The sequence below is a fragment of the Rhopalosiphum maidis genome, chromosome 3, assembly GCF_003676215.2.
Source record: "Rhopalosiphum maidis isolate BTI-1 chromosome 3, ASM367621v3, whole genome shotgun sequence".
NCBI classification, from domain to species: Eukaryota; Metazoa; Arthropoda; class Insecta; order Hemiptera; family Aphididae; genus Rhopalosiphum; species Rhopalosiphum maidis.
The window spans coordinates 31,959,135-31,979,978 of record NC_040879.1 but is presented as its reverse complement, the minus strand read 5'-3'; the positions used below and the strand labels follow the sequence as shown (position 1 = coordinate 31,979,978).

General features: G+C 27.8%; 1 protein-coding gene across 1 annotated transcript; it reads left to right on the top strand.

Annotated features, from left to right (window-relative positions):
• Positions 1–827: 827 nt before the first annotated feature.
• On the top strand, positions 828–18,359 carry LOC113558555. Its single transcript, XM_026964047.1, is given in 14 exon segments — positions 828–961; positions 7,034–7,163; positions 7,276–7,394; positions 11,662–11,800; positions 12,280–12,734; positions 14,147–14,285; positions 14,350–14,510; positions 15,680–15,818; positions 15,958–16,030; positions 16,032–16,656; positions 16,821–16,968; positions 17,083–17,237; positions 17,306–17,492; positions 17,632–18,359. Coding segments are annotated over 14 exon segments (3,060 nt in total). The 5' UTR covers positions 828–870; the 3' UTR covers positions 18,131–18,359.
• Positions 18,360–20,844: the final 2,485 nt, after the last annotated feature.

Here is a 20,844-nt window from a genome sequence, read left to right as displayed (position 1 = left end):
TAACTGGCCACCGCTATCCTAGGTTATTTAAATACGTTGAAACCTATAGGTACCGGTTAGACTTTTTTTCGATAACCCGCCGCGTAGTCTAGTAGGTACAACACGTTTCGACTAAAAACGCACGAGGTTTTGTCGCCGATCTGTCTGTCCTCGTCGACGGCGGCGGCACGCGTTCGAACGATTTTTTTCGTCGAATAATTTTTTACCTTAAGACAATGTGCGCGTGTGTGCGAGTTCGATTTCACGCCCGGAACGACATCGATTTGTGATATGCCGAATTATAAATGGTCGGGTGGTTTCTCAGTGGCGGTACAGGTAGGTAGGTAAGAATAATGTGATTGTACAGCAGCGTGGTAGTGGTACATATTGTAATACGGTATAGTGGCAGAGTACAGCGGTAGTGGTAGATAATATTATTATTATTATTGTTATGGATATCGTCATACGGACGTTAATTATTATGGGTATTTGGCAAATCACGGCATTTTATGTCCTGACCGCTCTGAACTACATTATACTGTCGTATAGTGTAGACCGCTTCTGGCCGATGGTAAGTCTGCACGCGACACGTCCACGCGACAAGACGTGGGCGATACATTTTACATTTAATTTACAGCCACGCGAGCGTACGATGTGTGTGCGATTACAGTGATCGCGGTCTGAGCGCGTTGAACGAGTCGAATTGTTGCGTAAAAACAAATGTGTATAACATAATTAATTACATTATAAATATTGATAATTTAACCGTCGTTGTCGTCACGATCGCCTTTAAAACTATATTACGTCGTAATATCATTATACTGTGGCAATTTTAATATCTACTTCACGTCCACTTACGGTGCTTAGCTACGCTTTTTTCTGAGCCTCGAGATGCGTACGTTTGGCGCTTATGTCGTGTCGTTGTTCCACGTGTTCACTGTCACCAACACCGGTTCTTTTCTCAACCTACAGGGCATCAACGGTCTGTATTATTACTTATTATAGTATTATAATTATTTTTTTTTATACTAATTACGCGAAAATTATATCATAATGTTGTAACTTTTAATGACATCGCAGTAATCGTCATACGAGTGAAAATTGAATCGTAGGTACATATCTAGATATTTTCAGCTGAAATAAATTATAAAGAGAATTATTTATTCTATTTATCTAACAAAAGTGTTCGATGTATAAAATTTCTAAAATAATAAATCAATTAAAAAAATTATTATTTATAGAACATCAAAATAAAAATTATTGTTTGACAATATTATTATTTTGAACTTTTGTTACAGCTTACATGTAATTTATTGTAAGCCGATGAGAAATTTCAAAAAATAAATAAATCAATTTATTTTAGTTGTAAAATTTATTAGTATTTAACTTTTTTAAAGAAGTAGGGTAGGTACCTAAAGAATATTCATATTGAAACGTAAAACACAGCGTATAATGCCATTTTTTAATGCTGAATACGTCATATTCATTAATAATCACTTTCTGAAACAAATTATACCTGAAATGATAATAAACTTTTATATTAAATAGAAATAAAGATTATTGTTTAAATAAGTGTAATTATTATTAATTACTGTTTATTTATGAAGTATACTTACTTACCTATATCAGGTTTAAATTTTAATGGTTTTGACATATTTGTGTCAAATTTATCACCTAACATCATTTCTTACTGATTTTATATTTTGTTGAATTTAAATTCCCTGATATGCTACTAATTGTAACAAGATTCTATCTTATTACACCTACTAAAACTATTAAAACTAATATTAAATTGCGACATAAAGTTTTTATGCATTTTATTTTTTATGCTAAAAATATCAAGAGCATATAATATAAATATATTAGGTACCTATATGCATATACCACATTATCAACTTAATACTAATTAATTATTTAAATTGTTTTCATATATTATTCAAATTTATTGGTTTTTACTCAAATAAAACACAACGATTGTCATATTGGATTGTCCGTACATTAAATCATATCAATGTTGACGATCATAACATAATATTAAGTACCTTATACCTAATATGAATTAATTTTATTTTTGTTTTCTAAAACAGCGTATAATTGTATACATTTAAGTACGTTTGTTGGATCTATACGAATATATAGTATATAAATGTACATTGTACACAATAAAATAATTTTAAAGTTGAGTTATTTAAGTGGAAAATTTTGTTTTTTATCTATGAAAACAATAATATTATTAGTACCTACCTATCGTATTATTAAAAATACAATTTTCTGGCAAGTACTCATTTTGAAATTTTATACTCAAACCTGTTATATTAAGTGTTCTTAGACTGCATCTTTAGTGTGTATCTATATCTATAAATGGTCAATGTGAAATTTGCAACCATATAAGCACTATAAGCCAATAAATAATATCGTGTTTATGAATAGGTCGTCCAACTAAATTTATTACGTGTTAATTTTTTTTTTCGTATAAATCCAAAAATATGTGTACATCTGAAATAAGAAAAAAATGGAATTAATTGAGCCATAACATAACGTTTTGATAAAATGTGTTTATAATCGTTGCGTGCCAATGGATGTGATAGGTACGTGCCTAATTTATAGCCTGAAGGTCGAATTTTGGCAATCGATTTATTCACGTCCTTTACGTGCTATGAGAAATTTCTGAATCTATAACTCCGAAACACCAACTGTGTGCCTATATAGGTTTGACATTATTTCCATGAATAATTGTAAAAAAAATAATTTCTCAACAGCTCATGTAGGTATCTCATATTTTAATTATTAAATAAAGTAATTTTAAACTTACAATTAGAGAACGGATTTAATGCTTTAAAAAATTAAAAAAATAAGATTTAATGCACTCATAATAGATATTTTTTTGTTTAAAAAAAAGCATTAAAAAATGGTTTTTAATTATTTTTAACATTGAAAAAATGTATTTAATTATATAAATTCTTATTTTTAGGTATTAATTACTTATATAATAAATATCATATTATATTATATTTTAATATTTTATATTATTCGCATCTCACATGTTGCATGTATAATGTATGTATGTATAACCTAAGTGTCTACACGTCTCAACAATAATTTCGTTTAGCGTCACATTTATCTGATCGGTAAAAACATAATAAATAATAAAAATAGAATTGCGACATATTATATGAAAAATAATATTTAATTTTATTCTTTTAGAATGAATATTAACCAAACTTTTATTGAATTTATCGATTCTTATATAAAAATGACTTAACAACATAAAAATGCAAAAAAATGCGAAGTAAAAGTTATATTTTTTAATTTTTTGAAATGAATTTTGTGCTTGGAAAGCAATATTTTCGGACATTAAAAAAAAATGCAATTTGCATTCAAATCCGTTCCTTACTCATAATATATATAGGTGCCATCAATATTTATTCTAATGTATATGGGTGCGTCGACGTTTGAAAATATTTCGAGAATTTTAAAACATTAAATTCATACGTATACTTATTTCTGATTATTCAAATATTAGATATATAATAAACTTTTCGCATTTTATTTTAATAATATTCCAAAAAAGGAAATTATTATTGTACCAAAATCAAATTAACTATACAACTACATTATACATTGCATAATTATTAAAAAATATCATGCAACTAGTATATTTAAATCTATGGATAATTAATGTGCCTTGAAAGTTTCATAGACAGTTAATATAGAAGAGTAAAATTACCTTCTTTGATTGTTAGTTAAATTATTATTTCTAGAAACGATGAAACAACGATTTTGAGGATCGATATCCATGACCAGCGCCCATGAGATAAAAATATATTGTACACTTTCACAAAGTGATGGCCTTCATTTATTTCACCGGTTATACAGAAAATTGTTAATTGAAAGTCTTCAGTTAAAATTTCTTTAATCCCTATTTTTCATTATAACAGTATAGCACATACTCGTAGAAAAAAAATAATTATACATACTTTTGCATACCTAAACGTTTATTAATATGTATTTATAAAGTAATGTAAATTATATACATTAGGTAGGTATTTAAAATTTAATTGAGTATATTTTTCAATTGTGTTAAAAATTGTATAGTCGTATAGGTAGTTTATTTCCTTATTGACTTTTGTGTATTCAGAAAGTCAGAAGTAAAAATGTGAGCTTTAATAGTTTATGTTACAGTATGAATGATAAATAAATAAGAATAAGTGATGTAACAATAATATTTGTATTTTATAATATAGGTATACTATATTATACACTGTGTGTGTCTTAAACTAGCGATATCGTATGTCATCTATTAATTTTTATATGTATCCCACATCCATGAACTAAGATGTATAATAATAATAGATTTACGTATTTACTTATCTAACAGACTCTTAAATATCTTTGAAACTCGCTTAAAATATATTTGAATATACATTTATAACTGATGCCAATATCAAATGTATAACTTCAATAATTAAGTTAATGGTTAAACGGACATTTATAATTTGTAATAACACTAATTAACTAAACCACAGAATAACATTTTTTTTTTAATTTAAACAAACCAAAATATATATTTAATAAACGATGTATCTTGGTATAAAAATGAGTATAAAATCTGAATTACAAACAATATAATAGTAGCTATTCGCGATACATTCGATTTTACGGTTCAATCGGTTTATTTCATTTCCGTTTATAATACTACGTTTAGGTATTTTTTCACAAAACATCACTTTAATAAAATGCTCAGTTTTATTCATATTTATAAATATAAATATATGTATCATTTGTACCTATATGCTTCAAGTTTATTTTACATGCTATGTAGCGAAGCGTGAATGTATGGTTAACATTCTATGTATATAAAGAGGTATATAACCTTGCTAGTTAAAAAACTATAGACTCTCTTATTTAGATATGTATTTGTGGAAATATAAGTATATATTAATTGTATATAAAGTAGGTATATAGACATGCATAATAATGGTTTAACACAACTTAACCTATTGCCTTTACCTATTATGTTTACTCATTTTTTCAATTAACTAACGCAGGAAATCACGCATCGGGATAATAAGTATATACATAATATGTCTTTGAAATATTATTTCGAAAATTTAAAAATTATAAAATAATATATTATTATGTACATATTAATATATTATATTAGCAAACCACGATTGATATAATACTATTGTATTATATATATATCTTAAACTTAATATAATATTATAACATATCTTTGTATCGCGATGCTTTTTAAAAAAATCTGTGCTGTACATAATTGTTATTTGTCGTCAATAATCTCGATGTGATGGTGAAAAAAATATTCGTAACATTATTTGCATTGTGTGTAAAATTACGCATAATATTTTATTATTATACCATTATACGACATATTATGAAGACATGAAAACGCTATAGCAGTTTCGAAAAAATTTCTTCGTATAGACGGAAGTTCATGCGTGTTCCTATATCTACCTCTACCTATCCATATAATACGTATAATATGTGTACGCAACCATATCGTGGACAAAAAACTCTTAGAAAAAAAATAAGCACAGCAGCCTTGCCGGTATGACAAATTAAATCGTTTAATTGCAAGTGAAAATCTCCATCCCGGATACATTCCAGTAGACGGAGTCCATGAGCCATGAGGCATTGACACGCTGATATAATACCTATGTAGATAAACGAATACGTGAACCGCGTGTGATTTGTGAAGATTTTAACATGCCACGTAATCCGAACAGTGGCGATTGTGAAACGCGGTTATATTTTATATTATAGTTGTTCGTGCGACTTGCATTTGTATTTATGCTTAGGTAAATTAATATAAATAATAAATATATATGAAAATTTAACATGTTTTATTAACAACGATATATATTGTATTAAGCCTATATATAATTAATATATTAATAAATAAATTATTAAACATTTTAAAAATGTTACAACACTTTTCAAATATAAAAAAAAATATATTTTAATTTCATTTTCTTAAAATATATACTTGTAATTCCAATATAATATATTATACTATATTTTTAATACTTTACTTATATTTACATTTTTTTAATAAATAAATGTTTCATATCATATAATGTTCAAAATAATCTACAAAAAACTTAAAATAATTCTATTACATTTTATTGTTACGACATTTTGAAAACAACACATAATTAATATGATCATTTTATATTCAATTTACATTTGAAACCATGTTTAGTATAAAGTATAAGTAATAAAATTCAAGAATTCAATTCAAATATTAATATTTAACAACACAAAAATATATGTACTTAAATAAATTAAAAACACAAAATATTTAAAGACTATTGATAGTAAACTATCAACGTATTAAAATATTTTCTTAATTTCTTTGATATTTACTTCAATACATTGCAAAAATGGAATAGGTTTGAAAATAAATTATAAATAATGAATATTATTTACATATTACAACACCAGAACATAAATATTCTGTTATACACTAATTCATATAATCACAATTAAAACATTATTAAATTAAATTATAATAATATCAATTCCAAATAAATAATAAACATTAAATAGTGTCACCTTAAATAAAAAAATAAAAATATTAAATCATAAATTATAAAATATAAAATTGTATTTTGCTAAGATTCATAGTATCTAAACCCTGTTGCTTATGTATACATTAATAGTGCGTTGAAAACATATTTAATTGATATACACAATATGTCAATATCTGTGACGAACTAATAATTATTTATATTTAGATATAAAATATGTTATGTTTAATTTTTAAATCGTCTACTTTACTAGTAATATATTATATTATGTTCTATTTTTAGAGAGTATAATATAATATAGTCTGGTTATCTTGTGGCATAAACTTACAATAAAACAATGTAGACTATTAGTAAATAAAATATCCAAGAAAACTTTAAAACTAGTTTGTGAAAACGTATGATACCCAAACAGTATATTGTTATACTATTTATGATAGTATTTCATTTCATATTAAAAGTAATATTATAGTAATAATAAAATAAGTTTTATTTTTGTATAATAGATTGTTTCGAGAGGGTGGCCATTGGAAAACGTTTAAATAGTTCAGATGTGACTAAAACAATATCTACCACAAACATAAAACAATGCAGTAATGAATGCGAACGAATGTTGTGCAACGCATATAGTTATGGGTGAGTTTGAGTAGTCAGTTTGAAATAATATCGTGCCAATTTTTTTTGACTTGAAAAGTTTAATAACAGTAATTCAAAAACGTTACCTATACATATCTAATGTATCCTACAGATTAAACGGAAATGGAAATGGCACTTGTCTACTTGGTTTAGATCTACCAAAATCAGGACCGTACGACGATCCAGAGTACGATCTTTTCATGAAAATATTGCAATGTAGGGATAGAACAAGTGAGTAGTATAATAGTATGTATTTATCTACTATCGATCTCTAAAAATATTAAACTATATTAATTGTAGTATTTAATTTAGTTTTTACAATCAAACATGACATGGTTATTGAATATATAAACGATTCTAAATCGAATTAGTATTAGATAATTTGTGTAATTTTTCAGACTAGTTTTCAATTTTTGCGGACAAATAGTTTTTTAGCAAATCAAAAAAATGGTTGACATGCTAATAAAATTTTGCAATCTTGCGGGCTTTTCAAATTCACTTGACAAACATTTTTCATATTATGATAGGTATACCTTATTAAAATTATAATTTTTACAAATCAAACAATTTTTTCTCAAAATTTAAAAAAACTAAATAGGTACTTCATTTCTTATTATTCTTTTTTAAACATGTTATTATTTTGACTATTTAAACCTGCTAACTAAGTTTCTAAGTTTATTTTAATTTGTACTTTTATTTTCATTATACCTTTTAATCGTGAAATTATTTTTTTACCTTTAATTATTTTTATCATCAATTTAAACCATATTGAAATAGCCCTTTTGTCTTTAAAATTAAAATGTAACTTTATTAAAAAAAACATACAATTTTTTTAAATAATATCTAAGTTTCCTTAGTATACAAAAGAATTTGTACACCACATTTTTTTAATTTTTATATAGGTACTGGCTTATGTTTAAAATCACCATACTCTTCCCAATGTCTGTCATTTCTTAGTGCTACTGCTACATAATGACCTATACCTGTTCTTGCAGTACTTCTGTTACCAATAAATACAGCTGCTCCATACAATATAAAATGTTCATTCAAAACTGTTATTTTTGTTGGTATGCTTTCCAAACTGCAAACAACATCATCAAAGACGGCTTCTGCCACACCCAATAAGCTTATTTCATCACTTTTATTTTTTGTTTGAATAAATTGTATCATTTTGAATATTGTTCGGTGAACACCTAACAAATTATTATATATTTATTGTATTCCTAGATACGCTATTTAAAATCATATTACAATTTAATTTAACTTAGTATTATAAGAAAATCTTTTTAATCAAAATTTTAAGCTAAGTAAAATCGTGTTCTTCATTGCAATATTCTAAATACTAATCGGCTACAAAAAAAAAAGCATTTAAAAAACATACAATTAGTAAAAGAAATATTAACAACGGATAATATAGTTTGATAAATTAGATATCCTCGATAGTCTGAATGGCTCGTTAATTTTAGGTATAATTCGAGAGTGTAAAACAAAATATAAAATAACATGACAGGTAAATTTAACAAGTTTGCAAAATTGTAAAATTTTATTAGCATTTAACAATTTATTTTTATTTGCTAAAAAACTATTTGTCCGCAAAATTACGCAAATTATCCGCAAAATAATGGTATACTAAAAAGTTAAGTAATCGAATTTTTTTAATTTTTGCAACATTTCACCAACATGTCAACTGTTTTTTTTGATTTACTAAAAAACCACTTGTCCGCAAAAATTGAAAATTAGTCCGCAAAATAATGTATATAACAAAAATTCAAAAAATCGCAAATGTACATGCTGTTGAAAATGGTGCTCTTATAACGTTATTCTGTTGATATTTGACGTTTGAATAATTTTATTTGGTTGTGGTGACACATCAGATAGGTAGCCGTCTAAGTGTTATTCTAATCGAATTATCTTAGAAATCTATCATCTAATTAACATGTTGCACAAATAAAATGATTATAATAAAAAATTTATATGTATATTAAATTATATTAAAATTCATGAATTTTTAAATATATTTAAAAATAAAAAATTGAATTATACTTTTATTGGCGATTTCGCGTTATGAGCAACGAGGTAATTGCGGTCGGCGAGAGTTGTTGGAGGCGTTAATTACTCTCGCCGACCGCGGACGGTTATTACCTCGTTGCTCATAACACAAAATCGCCAATAATTTTTAGTGTTTTTACTAATCTTACGAGGACTAGTCTACAGCTTATTTTGTCATCACTTATTATTTAAAAAATATTAAACCGTTCAATAAAAATATTTTTTTTTTTGTAACAAATAAATATTTATCCAGAAAAATTTTGATTCTGAACACAGAACAATTTTCATAGACAAATAATTAATAAGTGTTTAAAGTAGTGTATCAATGTGTACAACGAGTAAATAGTTAATAGTACAACATAATACATGGAACGGTGAAGAAAACATGAAGTCGTTCTACATTAGAAACATCTAAAGTAAAATATTATAGAATTAATTATTAATTCTATTAATAATTCACAAATAAATATGTATATTTTTAATTATATTGACTATATTATGAAGTTGAAGTATATTAACATTGAAATGTTTGGTACCGTGTACCAACACATCTCTGGTAGTAACAATGTAATATCTAGCGATTACTGATTACACTGCAGTATCCAATATTATGTACGGTAATAATTTTTTGATTACTAAATGATATCAAATGAGAATTCGAAAATAATAATATTATAATATAAAACTCGTGTTGTGTATTGCTATACGCATGCTTAATATAAAAACAAGTATCTAGGTAATATTCTCCATTTAACTAGCGTGCGTATTTATAATTCACTGCAGGCTATAATATATTGCAAACAATATTATTGTATGAATATTTTTCGACACTAGAACAATAATATGGTTCTGCTGATTACCAGCTACTGTAATGTGTGTTATGTATTATATTATGCCTCGTGCGAAATAACGAATTTAACGTTTTACGTGAATGACAAGCGTGGACATTTTATCGCCCGCAGTCTACAGCTGTCATATAGGAAATGTGAGCACCGCATCGTTAGGTGATCGATACAGTGGAAAGTGGCTATATTATAATATAATTAATATTTGTTAGAGATACCAAATACCCGTTTAAAATTATTCAGCGAAAAACGTTTTGTTATATTATTATTTCACATTGTTATTATATGTCTAATATTAGGTAATATACATTTACTGTGGACATAATATAATCAATATCTTTTTCCTTTTTAATAACTAATTAATTTCACTAGAAAGTTGATAAAAGTTTAATATTGTCTTTTTTATGTAAGAAATAATAGTCTGCTATAATTGCTATAAATTATAATAAGTAATTACGTACTACCCTAATCACCGTTAATTTTTGTTTAGACCGAGCATTAGCCTGTTTTACAGTTATATTTGTTCAATAATATTACAATTCATTTTTTTTCTGAGATTATCGCCATTAATTGTAGAAAAATTACTCTAATGTATATTAATCTGATAGGACTAATATTATTAAAATTGTATTCATTAGTGAGTCTTTGTAATATGTATATGTTTTTATTAGTTTAGACTTTAGACCATTCATAATGTACTCTTGCAAATTTAAAAGTATGTCTTACAATACCATTTGAAATTATTCAAAATAATATAGATAGAAAAAAAAAATATCAATATCCTCAATAAGTGTGTTATACTACATCGTAAAAGAGTTATAAAGAAAGCAAAACAAATCAATATTTTAGAATCTATTAATGCGTAGGTATAAAAAATAAATTATTATTTTAATTAAAATAAATAGAATATATTATTATGATGAGTATAACTATGTATTATGTATCAATAAGATAGAAAATAAAAGTATTATAAAATATCTACTATTGATATTATTTAATAAAAATTATCGTTGTTCTTTAATTTATAGAAATACTTTAAAATACAACAATAATACATTGTTTAACTAGGAATTAGCTCTATAATTTAAAACTCCTATCTTAAAATCAGGCAAAGCAAAGGAGAACTCAAATTTCTTTTCTAAGGAAAATGATTAATAAAACTAATAAATACGAGTAGTAATTATATTTATTTTTAAATATGTATTTAAAGCTTTGTGTATGAGTTTTTACTTTTTTTGAACTAGTTGTGCTGAACCGCTGAAATTATACTTATGAAATATTCATAATTTATTAAATTATGAATATGTTGATTATTTAAATAATAAAACCCAGGGTATCAAAATGGAAGAATAAATCGTAATATATTTTTAATTATAAAATAATAAAACCTATGAAAAAATTAAATTTTAAAATGTTTTTAAAAAACATTTTTTTGAACATCTAAATTAATTATTAGCGCACTTTTGAAAATACTGTTATTTATACTTCACAATATACACCATCTGACTAGACCTTTATTGTATATTTACATAAGAATCTAAAATTATTATTATTATATTATGAAAACATCGACAACATACCTATATTAGATTGTTTTTGAATAGCGTGTTTCATTAAGCTTGTGGGAGGCCGTCGACTGACCGATAAATACATTCAAAGAACTCTGCCAGCTGATTCAAAAGGTGATTGTGAACTATATTGTGAATACGAAAAAGAATTTCGTTGTGAAGGATTTAACTTCAGGTTTGTATTTTTATATTATTATTATTATTTAAAAATAACTATACTTTAATCATGATTATATATTTCTTTAAAACCTAATATGTAATTATTTTTGAAGATATTTGATAGGGAAATTAATAAAATAATATAAACTTGTATAAGCTGTATATTATGCTGTAAACTATGTACATGTATAAAAAATTTAAATTTAATTGAATCTATTCATTAAATTATATCTTAATTGAATTAATTTTTAATATCTATATAAAATAAAATACAGACACACACACACACAAAAATCAATACAATTTTTTGTAAGTTTAAACGATGTATAGTAATCAAACAATTTAATAACATCACTAAAAATTTTTCAAAATTTTTCACCATAAAAGTATATGGCTATTGAATAATTAATAACTATTAAATTATAATTTTATTATAATACATTTAATATAATATGGAAATTACCTGAATCGTGTTTTTCTTTATTTTCACTATAGATACGACATGAAGTTGGATTCCTATAGCAGTTGCCAACTATCATCCGTACCTTCCGACAAATTAGACCTATCCTCGGACTTCCAATCGGACGTGGAATATGACTTTTTCGAAAAAAACGTAAATGCTTCGCCTAGCTGTCGGTATACGGAGCTGGCCAGTCCGTATGGGCAAAGGCGTAAATGGAGTGGGTCCGGACAGGACCTATGGCAAGATCTTAATCCACAGTGGCAACAAGGCAACGAAGTGGGATATGGTGGTGCCGACAAAGTGTTCTATGACCAGTTGAAACCAGGCGTGCAAGAACTTTTCAGTGGTGGAGGAGGTGGTGGTGGCGGCGGCGTGTCTTTAATTAGACCAACCGACCTGTATAACAATGATGTCCGGTTTCTGTTGAATAATATACAACCGACGCTGACACCAACGGAAGTTAATCGACTTCCGGCATCGATTAATGGTTAGAATGTCATGAAAAAATGATAAAACACACCCACTTATTCCTAAAATTGCATTATTATACTTTAGCGGGTGGAAAACCGAAGGATGGGGGAGTGACGTACGATACTTTTGGTTTGATAATGCAAATTCATACTTAAAAGGACGTTATACCCACATATCTTGTCTCTGTCTTACTAATGTAGATCATACCAAATTTTCGTTCAGCAAAACACATTTTGTGATGTTAGCTTTAATATAAGAGTAAATTTACCTATTATAAAATTTAAAAGTAAGAATATTATCCAAGGCATCTCTTAGACTTTTATTAGTATTTTAATTTTTAAGCGAATTACTAGTATTTTAAAGTTTTAATATTTTACATAACTATAACTCACTTAAAAATTATGATATCAGTAAAAGTCTATGAGATGCCCAAGATAATATTCTTACCTTTAAATTTGATAATAGGTAAATTTACTCTAATATTAAAGCCAACTTCACAAAAAGTGTTCTGCTGACGAAAATTTGGTATAATCTACATTGGTAAGACAGAGACAACACATGCGGGTATAACATCCTTTTAATATTGGCACAGAAATAAGTTCTGGTTCAGATAATATTTATTTTTGGCAGGGTTGGAGAAACATTTGTCTAGCCATACTCACTATAATATTTTGTTTTTCTGCAAAATCTAAAAACGTGTAAATTTCCAAAATAGTGCAAATTTTTGTTAATTGCATGTTAATTATTCGTATAAAAAAAAAAACAGTATTTTAAAATGAAGAGGGCAGGAAACGTATACAGATGTCATTTTGTCATAAACAGAGTGTATCACAATGATCTCACACATTTAAATGTAATTTTAATGTAAAATTGTCAGATCTCTATGATACACTGTGTATATCATATTAATTTTATATTTCATTTGGTATTATAATTTATAGTATAAATACTAGATTTAAATACATTTTACGTTTACAATAATTGAATTATTCACCTAATTGTTTTATTAAATTACAATGTTTATTATTGAATACCTAGGATAATAAAAGCAGGGTATTGAATTTTTGATACTAGTTGATACACACTTATTACATGGTAAAGGTCTTATATTAGGTAATTTAGTAGTTATAGTAAAATTCTAAAGTATGATAATTGTTATTTTATTACATTATTTTACTATACCATTTTACTTCTTGTATGTATATTTATAAATGTTTTAAATTTTAATGTCCAATGTTTAAATTTTTATGACAAATTGACTGTATGGATACTTTTTGCTACACGTGGAAAATAATTAAAAAGTTTCTTAACAATTATTTATTTTTTAGTTAATGTGTTATGTTATTTTCGTTTGTTGTGTCTATAAAGTCTGTATTATTTTGGAGTATTATAATTTTGTGTTAATGAGATGTAAATCATTTTTTACAGAATGTTTCATAAAAGCCAGAACGGGACACCATTTACAGCAAAACAATATTATAAAATCAACTAATGCTCCGTCTCTTTACGGTTGTGAGACCATGTGCGCTAATGAACAGACATTCACATGCAATGTATTCAGTTACAGGTGAAGTACAAAACGAATTAACGAATGTTTTTAAACAATAAGTTTGATCATTTTTTTTCAACAGATATAGTTACACTTCTTCTATGGATAATTGTCATTTGGGCGATAAAATGCTTAGGCAATTGGATATTTTCCAAGATTTAGTCCCAGACAGGGATTGTGACGTATTTGCACGAAATGAACTTAGCCAGCCTGGATGTCAACCTGCAAAAAACTGGGACACTGGTGAGACTGTCACAGATTTTTGTTTATCTGTATGGCTATAGAGTGAAGAGTTACATTTTTTGCATTGAAAAAAATTAATGCGAAATACATTTGTATTTGATAATAATAAATAATATTATAAAAAGTTCGAATTTTTTATTCAAGTCAATATTTATTTTATTCATATTTAAAATAAAATTGAATGACATTAAAACCATCCATTATCAAAATAATTAAACACAAAAATGGATGTGACTATGTACTAAGTTGATGTCAATAATTCATCTTTTCGTTAGTCATTATAAGTGTTTATATATTGTATAACAATAATAAATAATAATAATAAAATATAATAAAATAATAATTATTATGTTATTATTAGAAATTGGATAGATAAGTATACATATGAGTGGTAAGAATACAAGAAAACTAATATAGATAGATAATTATTAGTACACAGAAAAAACAGAGTAGGTACTAAATATACATTTAAAATTATACTTAAATAAAATAAAAATGGTAGTGTAGCTAAAGGATAAATTATTATTATTTGTAGCTTTGAGCATACCATGCCAAGTATAAATATGCCTATAAGAAGTCTTATGTTATTGGTAGGCAGAATTGGGACTTATTTCTAGAATAATAAGAAGGTAGGTACTCTAAAATATATGGTGGCAAGAAATTGAGGAACAAACAGTGAATCATTTAGTTCTGAGAATAAGAAATGTAGTCTAATTTATTGTGGCAAGAGGCAAGTCTAGGAATATTATAGATTTTAAATCTTTAGATGATTGTTAATTTTGAAAACAATATACAATTTAAAAATGTTTATGGGACACATTAATGACCTAAGAAAGACCTATATAGTCTTCGGATAAATATGGTTTTCAGACAACAGATCCATATTCTAGAAGTGAATAAACTTGGGATGTTCTTAGGCATAATACTTAAATAATTTAGTGCTATGAATGATAAATCCCAGAATTTGAAAGGCACTTTTTGCTTTTTACCATTATATCAATGTGAGTACTATAATAGATATTTGAAGAATAGTTAAATCCAAGTAATTGGTCGATGTGACGGTTATTGAGGAACTTTTTACATGGTTCTAATTGTATGTCATAGCCGATGCAGATTCATGTATCTATAAATGTAATTTTAAATATTCATTATTTATGTACGGATTTTAGATTGTTTTGAACGAATTCGGAGCGGTATAACGTTGGAAGTTTCCATAGTGAAATTCTCAGTGCAGACGGAAAACTTGCATGAGTGTGAACTCATTTGCCTCCACGTAAAACACTTCACTTGCCGAGTATTCAGCTTTCGGTATGTATACGACATTATGTGACAAAACTTTACTATAAATAACGTGTTTTATCCATCATATACATATTAATATAACATACCAATATTGTAACCATATGACTAACTTTATGGTATATCATGTTATTCATGTGTTTTACAGCCGTGGACCACCTGTTACTGATAAATGGTCAGACAACTGTTACCTGACAGATTACCCAGTACTCGACATGGATCCCGGTTAAACATTTTGTCGAAGATTCCAATTGTGATGTCTACAACCGTGGTAGTTACGGACGCGGGTGTGAATTGGACAAGGTCCTGCCTCAATCCGGGTGGCCTTTGGTCCATGGACAAGATCTGACGCCCACCGTGCTCACCACGTACCGGCCACAGTATGGTGTGCCTCCTCCGCTGAATCCATCATCATACGGTCCAAAGTATGGTCCACCACCATCACCCCCACTACAATTCTTTCCCGTGATACCATCAGAGTCACCGTCACCATCACCATCGCCATCGCCATCACCACCACCGCAGTATTATCCTATTGGTCCTATTGGTCCTCAATCGTCACCATCACCACCACCTCAGTACTTTCCTCCACCAACAACTCTATCACCGCCATCCGGGTATTACCCCGTCACGCCGACTGTCTTCCATACAACCACAAGACCTACGGGTACTTATGTGCCATCCATGCCACCAACCACATTCTTCCAGATGCCGGGAGAATACACCCCTGTGTCTACCTGGCCAACCAACAGCAAGCCTGGAGTTCCGGGGGGTGTGTACAACTTGTTCAATCTGTATGGACAGAACCCTACCCAAGTGCCAACTGTCTACGGGATGGCCAAAAAGTGTAAGACACGTGTTTTATTAAACAGACACAATTATTATACTCGTAAAAATAGAAAATTATTCGTTCACAGTTTACATTCAACGCAAAAAAAAAATTGGACATAATAAAATTATTAAATTCAAGATTTATTTTTTCACTCACTTTTTCATATTCCTTGCTTTCAGTGTGTTACATTAATTTTGGAGGTACTGCCAGACTATTGCCCTCGGCCATCAAAAAGTCTATGACCGTCGAGTCAGAATACCAATGCAAAATGGAGTGCAACAAAGCCAGGGAAAACCAATATTTTCGGTGTTCTACACTCAGCTACTTGTAGGTACAGATTTTCTTAGTCTTAACACCATATAGCAATGGTGACTAGACTATATATATAAGTGCATTTTTCATATAACATTTAGTATTTCACATTATTCCACTTTTGTATAGTGGAGGTTATTGCGAGTTGAGTGACATCGAGATGAGAGATTTAAAACCAAATCAACATTTTAGTCTAGACCAACAATTCGTGTTGTACACATGGGATTTCAGTGAAGTCCATTGCTTTACCTCTCCCGCAGCCAAATACCCTACGGCCAATGAATGTGAGATTAAAAACATACTTCAAAATCTTTGAGCTTTTAAATAAAATGTATTTTATTTCTATAAATAGTTCCGGGTGGATTAGAGTGGACATGGATGAGATTCACCGTAAATGGACAACCGTGCAGACCTGGTTCGTACTGCACCGAAAATGTCAACATGGGAATATGGTCTTGCCCGGTTGATCAAGGCGATTGGGATTACTGTTGTCGGCCTGATCATAAATGTGGCTATTCCGAAGGGGTCAGTTATCCATGGTAAGTTAACAGGCTTAAGATTAAAGAACATAATATTCTATGTTAAAGAAATATTTAAAAAATAATCCAAAAAAATACTAATATTTATTTTGGCGGTGTGGCGGATTTTAACGTACTTTTTCTCCCGTGTATACCATAGGTGTCACGTGGGAAAATCCATGGATCAGTGGCGACCGTGTAGCGATAAATACTTCCCTTCTACAGACGGGCCCCCGCAAACTTGGCCGATGACGTACATCCATCACACGGGTCCACCAATCGGTCAGACCCCTTCCAGTCCTCCGCCACACCACGGTGTCAATAACAACAGCAACAATCACAACGGACAAAACAACATCACGCAAACTGAAGTAAAACACGAACAGTCGCTGGTAGATAAATTTTTGTCGATATTTACGTCATCATCGACGGATGTCAGCAGTAATGTAGTCTCGTCACCCGAACCTATCGCCGAGGCCGCCACCGCTACATTGAAAATTGCCAAAAACGACCTTGATCTGCTGCCTGGTTTCAGAGTGGTGGACGTCACTGACAAGCCCCAGTCAACTAGCGGACTGTACTCATATCACGAAAACAATTACAACAGCAATCGTCTCCGGAACAGATTCTTAATGAAAAGACCGTCCGTATACGTTTAACGGCCACGTGATAATTGCAATGATTATATCTATAGTGACCCGCTGTGAACGTCCGACTACCCGAGTCTTAAGCAACGGTCATAAAGTCACATCGAATTGTACATAATTTATATTTAGTATTAAAATGACGAATATAATACATGCTGATAAACGGATAAGCCATATAGGTAGCCTCCACACGCAAGCGATCTGCTGCATTATGTAATGCGAAGATTATCGAGGCGTACTACTTCATTCTGTACACAACAATTCCTTATTTTCGTAAATCTATCTTTTTATAATAACAACAAGTGTAATGAATTCCAGATGCGTTTAATAAATTCTAGATGGAATATGAATCCCAAAATAATAATCATAACGGGATGATTTTTTTTTTAATAAACATAAATGGATATTTAAAAAAAATTAATTACACGCAATGTTATTGTTTATAATTAAATTAATTTTGTTGATTCTTATGTCTGTTAAGGGTTAATGTGAATCAACTATTGAATTTCAAATCTTAACTTATATTTTTTATCCTCATGTAACGCAAAATACTTTTCTACAAAAAATGTTAATATGTAAAATAATGTCAATAATAACTAACTATTCTTTACAACCTCCGATTAAGAATTATTATAATATAGATTAAATAGATTAAATTATTGTTTTTATATTTAAATATATTGATTAAATTCAGGAATAATAATATCTTTTATATTTATAATATTTTTACATGCATTAAGGGATAAAATAAAAATTTGACGATTTGGCGATTTCAGTATATTTAATGTAGTATAAACAATATAAAAAATATTTATTAACTATTAAATACAATGATCAATTTAATCGTTGTTATTTTTATCGATAATGAAAATATTATGTTAGGTTTTTAATTTATTTAGCGTATAAAGTGGATATCTCAGTATCTGGATATTTCTTGAAATACCATTATTTCATTCCTTAATGCTAATATAAATGTAGGTTAATCTTAATTCTCACTATTAAACACAATGTATGCAGATATTTAAAATATGTTATTCTAGTATCAGTTAGTTTGAGGTCAAAATGAATAATTTGAAATATTTAAAGGAATCTGCAAAATAATTACACAGAAAGTACTTGTTAATAATTTAATCTAACCTTTATAAAACTTATACGAGTGTAAATAATCAAAATACTATAGTTGAGAAAAATCTTAAAAATGCTGTTCAATACAACTATAACTTTTTCATATTTTTAATTATAGTACGTTTTTATTAAAAAGTCATGTATTTAGTTTAAAAATTGTCTATCTCTGTTTTTCAACTTATTTATTTTGTAATTTGTGTGGTTTAGAGGTTTTTTATGTTTGTATTTTTAATACCAGAAGACTTGACTTATTTTAAAACAAAAATGAAAAAAAAAAACAGTAATTAAAAATTTGAATTAAAACCAACTGTTTCTATGTTCATAAATTTTTTATGTATAGATAATCGATTAACTGACAAGATAAACATAGTAAATCACAGTACATTTAGTCATATTTTAAATGAGTAATATTATTATGTAAATGTAAAATAAATAATATTAAAATTGTAAATTTACTTAACTATAGATTAGGGGTCACCATATGATTTCTATGGAGGTCCGTTTTGAAACTTAACCTAACCTACTGGTCACGATCCTTAACATACAGTATTATAGAGGATTAGATGCTATAAATGTTTAATGATGGTCATTATGAAATTTCTATATTATATTATTACATGTGTCGTTAAAAAGCAGAATAATGTGTACCCTCATGATATGGAATTAAAATAGTTATTAACTATTATAATATGATGGTATTTTTTACTCCATATTATCCACATATAGTTATAGTACAATATACTTATTTTTGTATGATTGTGCCTATGGATATCAGTCTTGTAAAGTATTCGAATACAGTTATTATTTATCATATAGATACCATAATACATAAAATTAAATGCTTTAAAATATTGAACTCGTATTTTACTATAAATAATATACACGATTAAGATTCATATTGCATGTATTCGAATACTCCAATCCGAACCATACATCATACTTATAGTATATAATACGATAATCGATCATGGTACTCATATGTATGTGTTAAAATATTAAGCTCAAAAAAATTAAGTTAAATATATAAATACTATAAATATACATAGAGTTTAATTTATATATATATTATACATGTTTTTCGTTGAAAGTGATTAAGTATTCGTATAATAAATTTATTTACAGTATTATTATCTTACAAATACTTTTAAAAGTGTCTAACAAAACGATAAAGTAAGATGAAACGAAATTATTTTATTTGGAACACATTTGACCACAAACTATAAGCATAGGACATAGGTAAGAAAACAATAATTAAAATTTCAGTGGTGGCCATTCCCCCCATCAAATTAAAAAAAAATAGGTACCTACAGAATACCTACTACAGTACTATACAAATTAATTTAATATAATATACGCTTTTATTATTACTATTGTAATGATATGCTCACATATCATGATTATATATTATTTAATTAAAATAACGGTTAAGTTGTCGCACGCGGCACGCAGATAACCGTTAATAAAATCCAATAATCACCATTTAACCACTGATGAAGGAAACAATTTACATTGTTTGGTCACATAAGAGTCCTACGGTAGGACACTATGAACTCACACGTAGTTGTGACAATATGGCGCAAAATGTGTGATCTGTTTCGCGT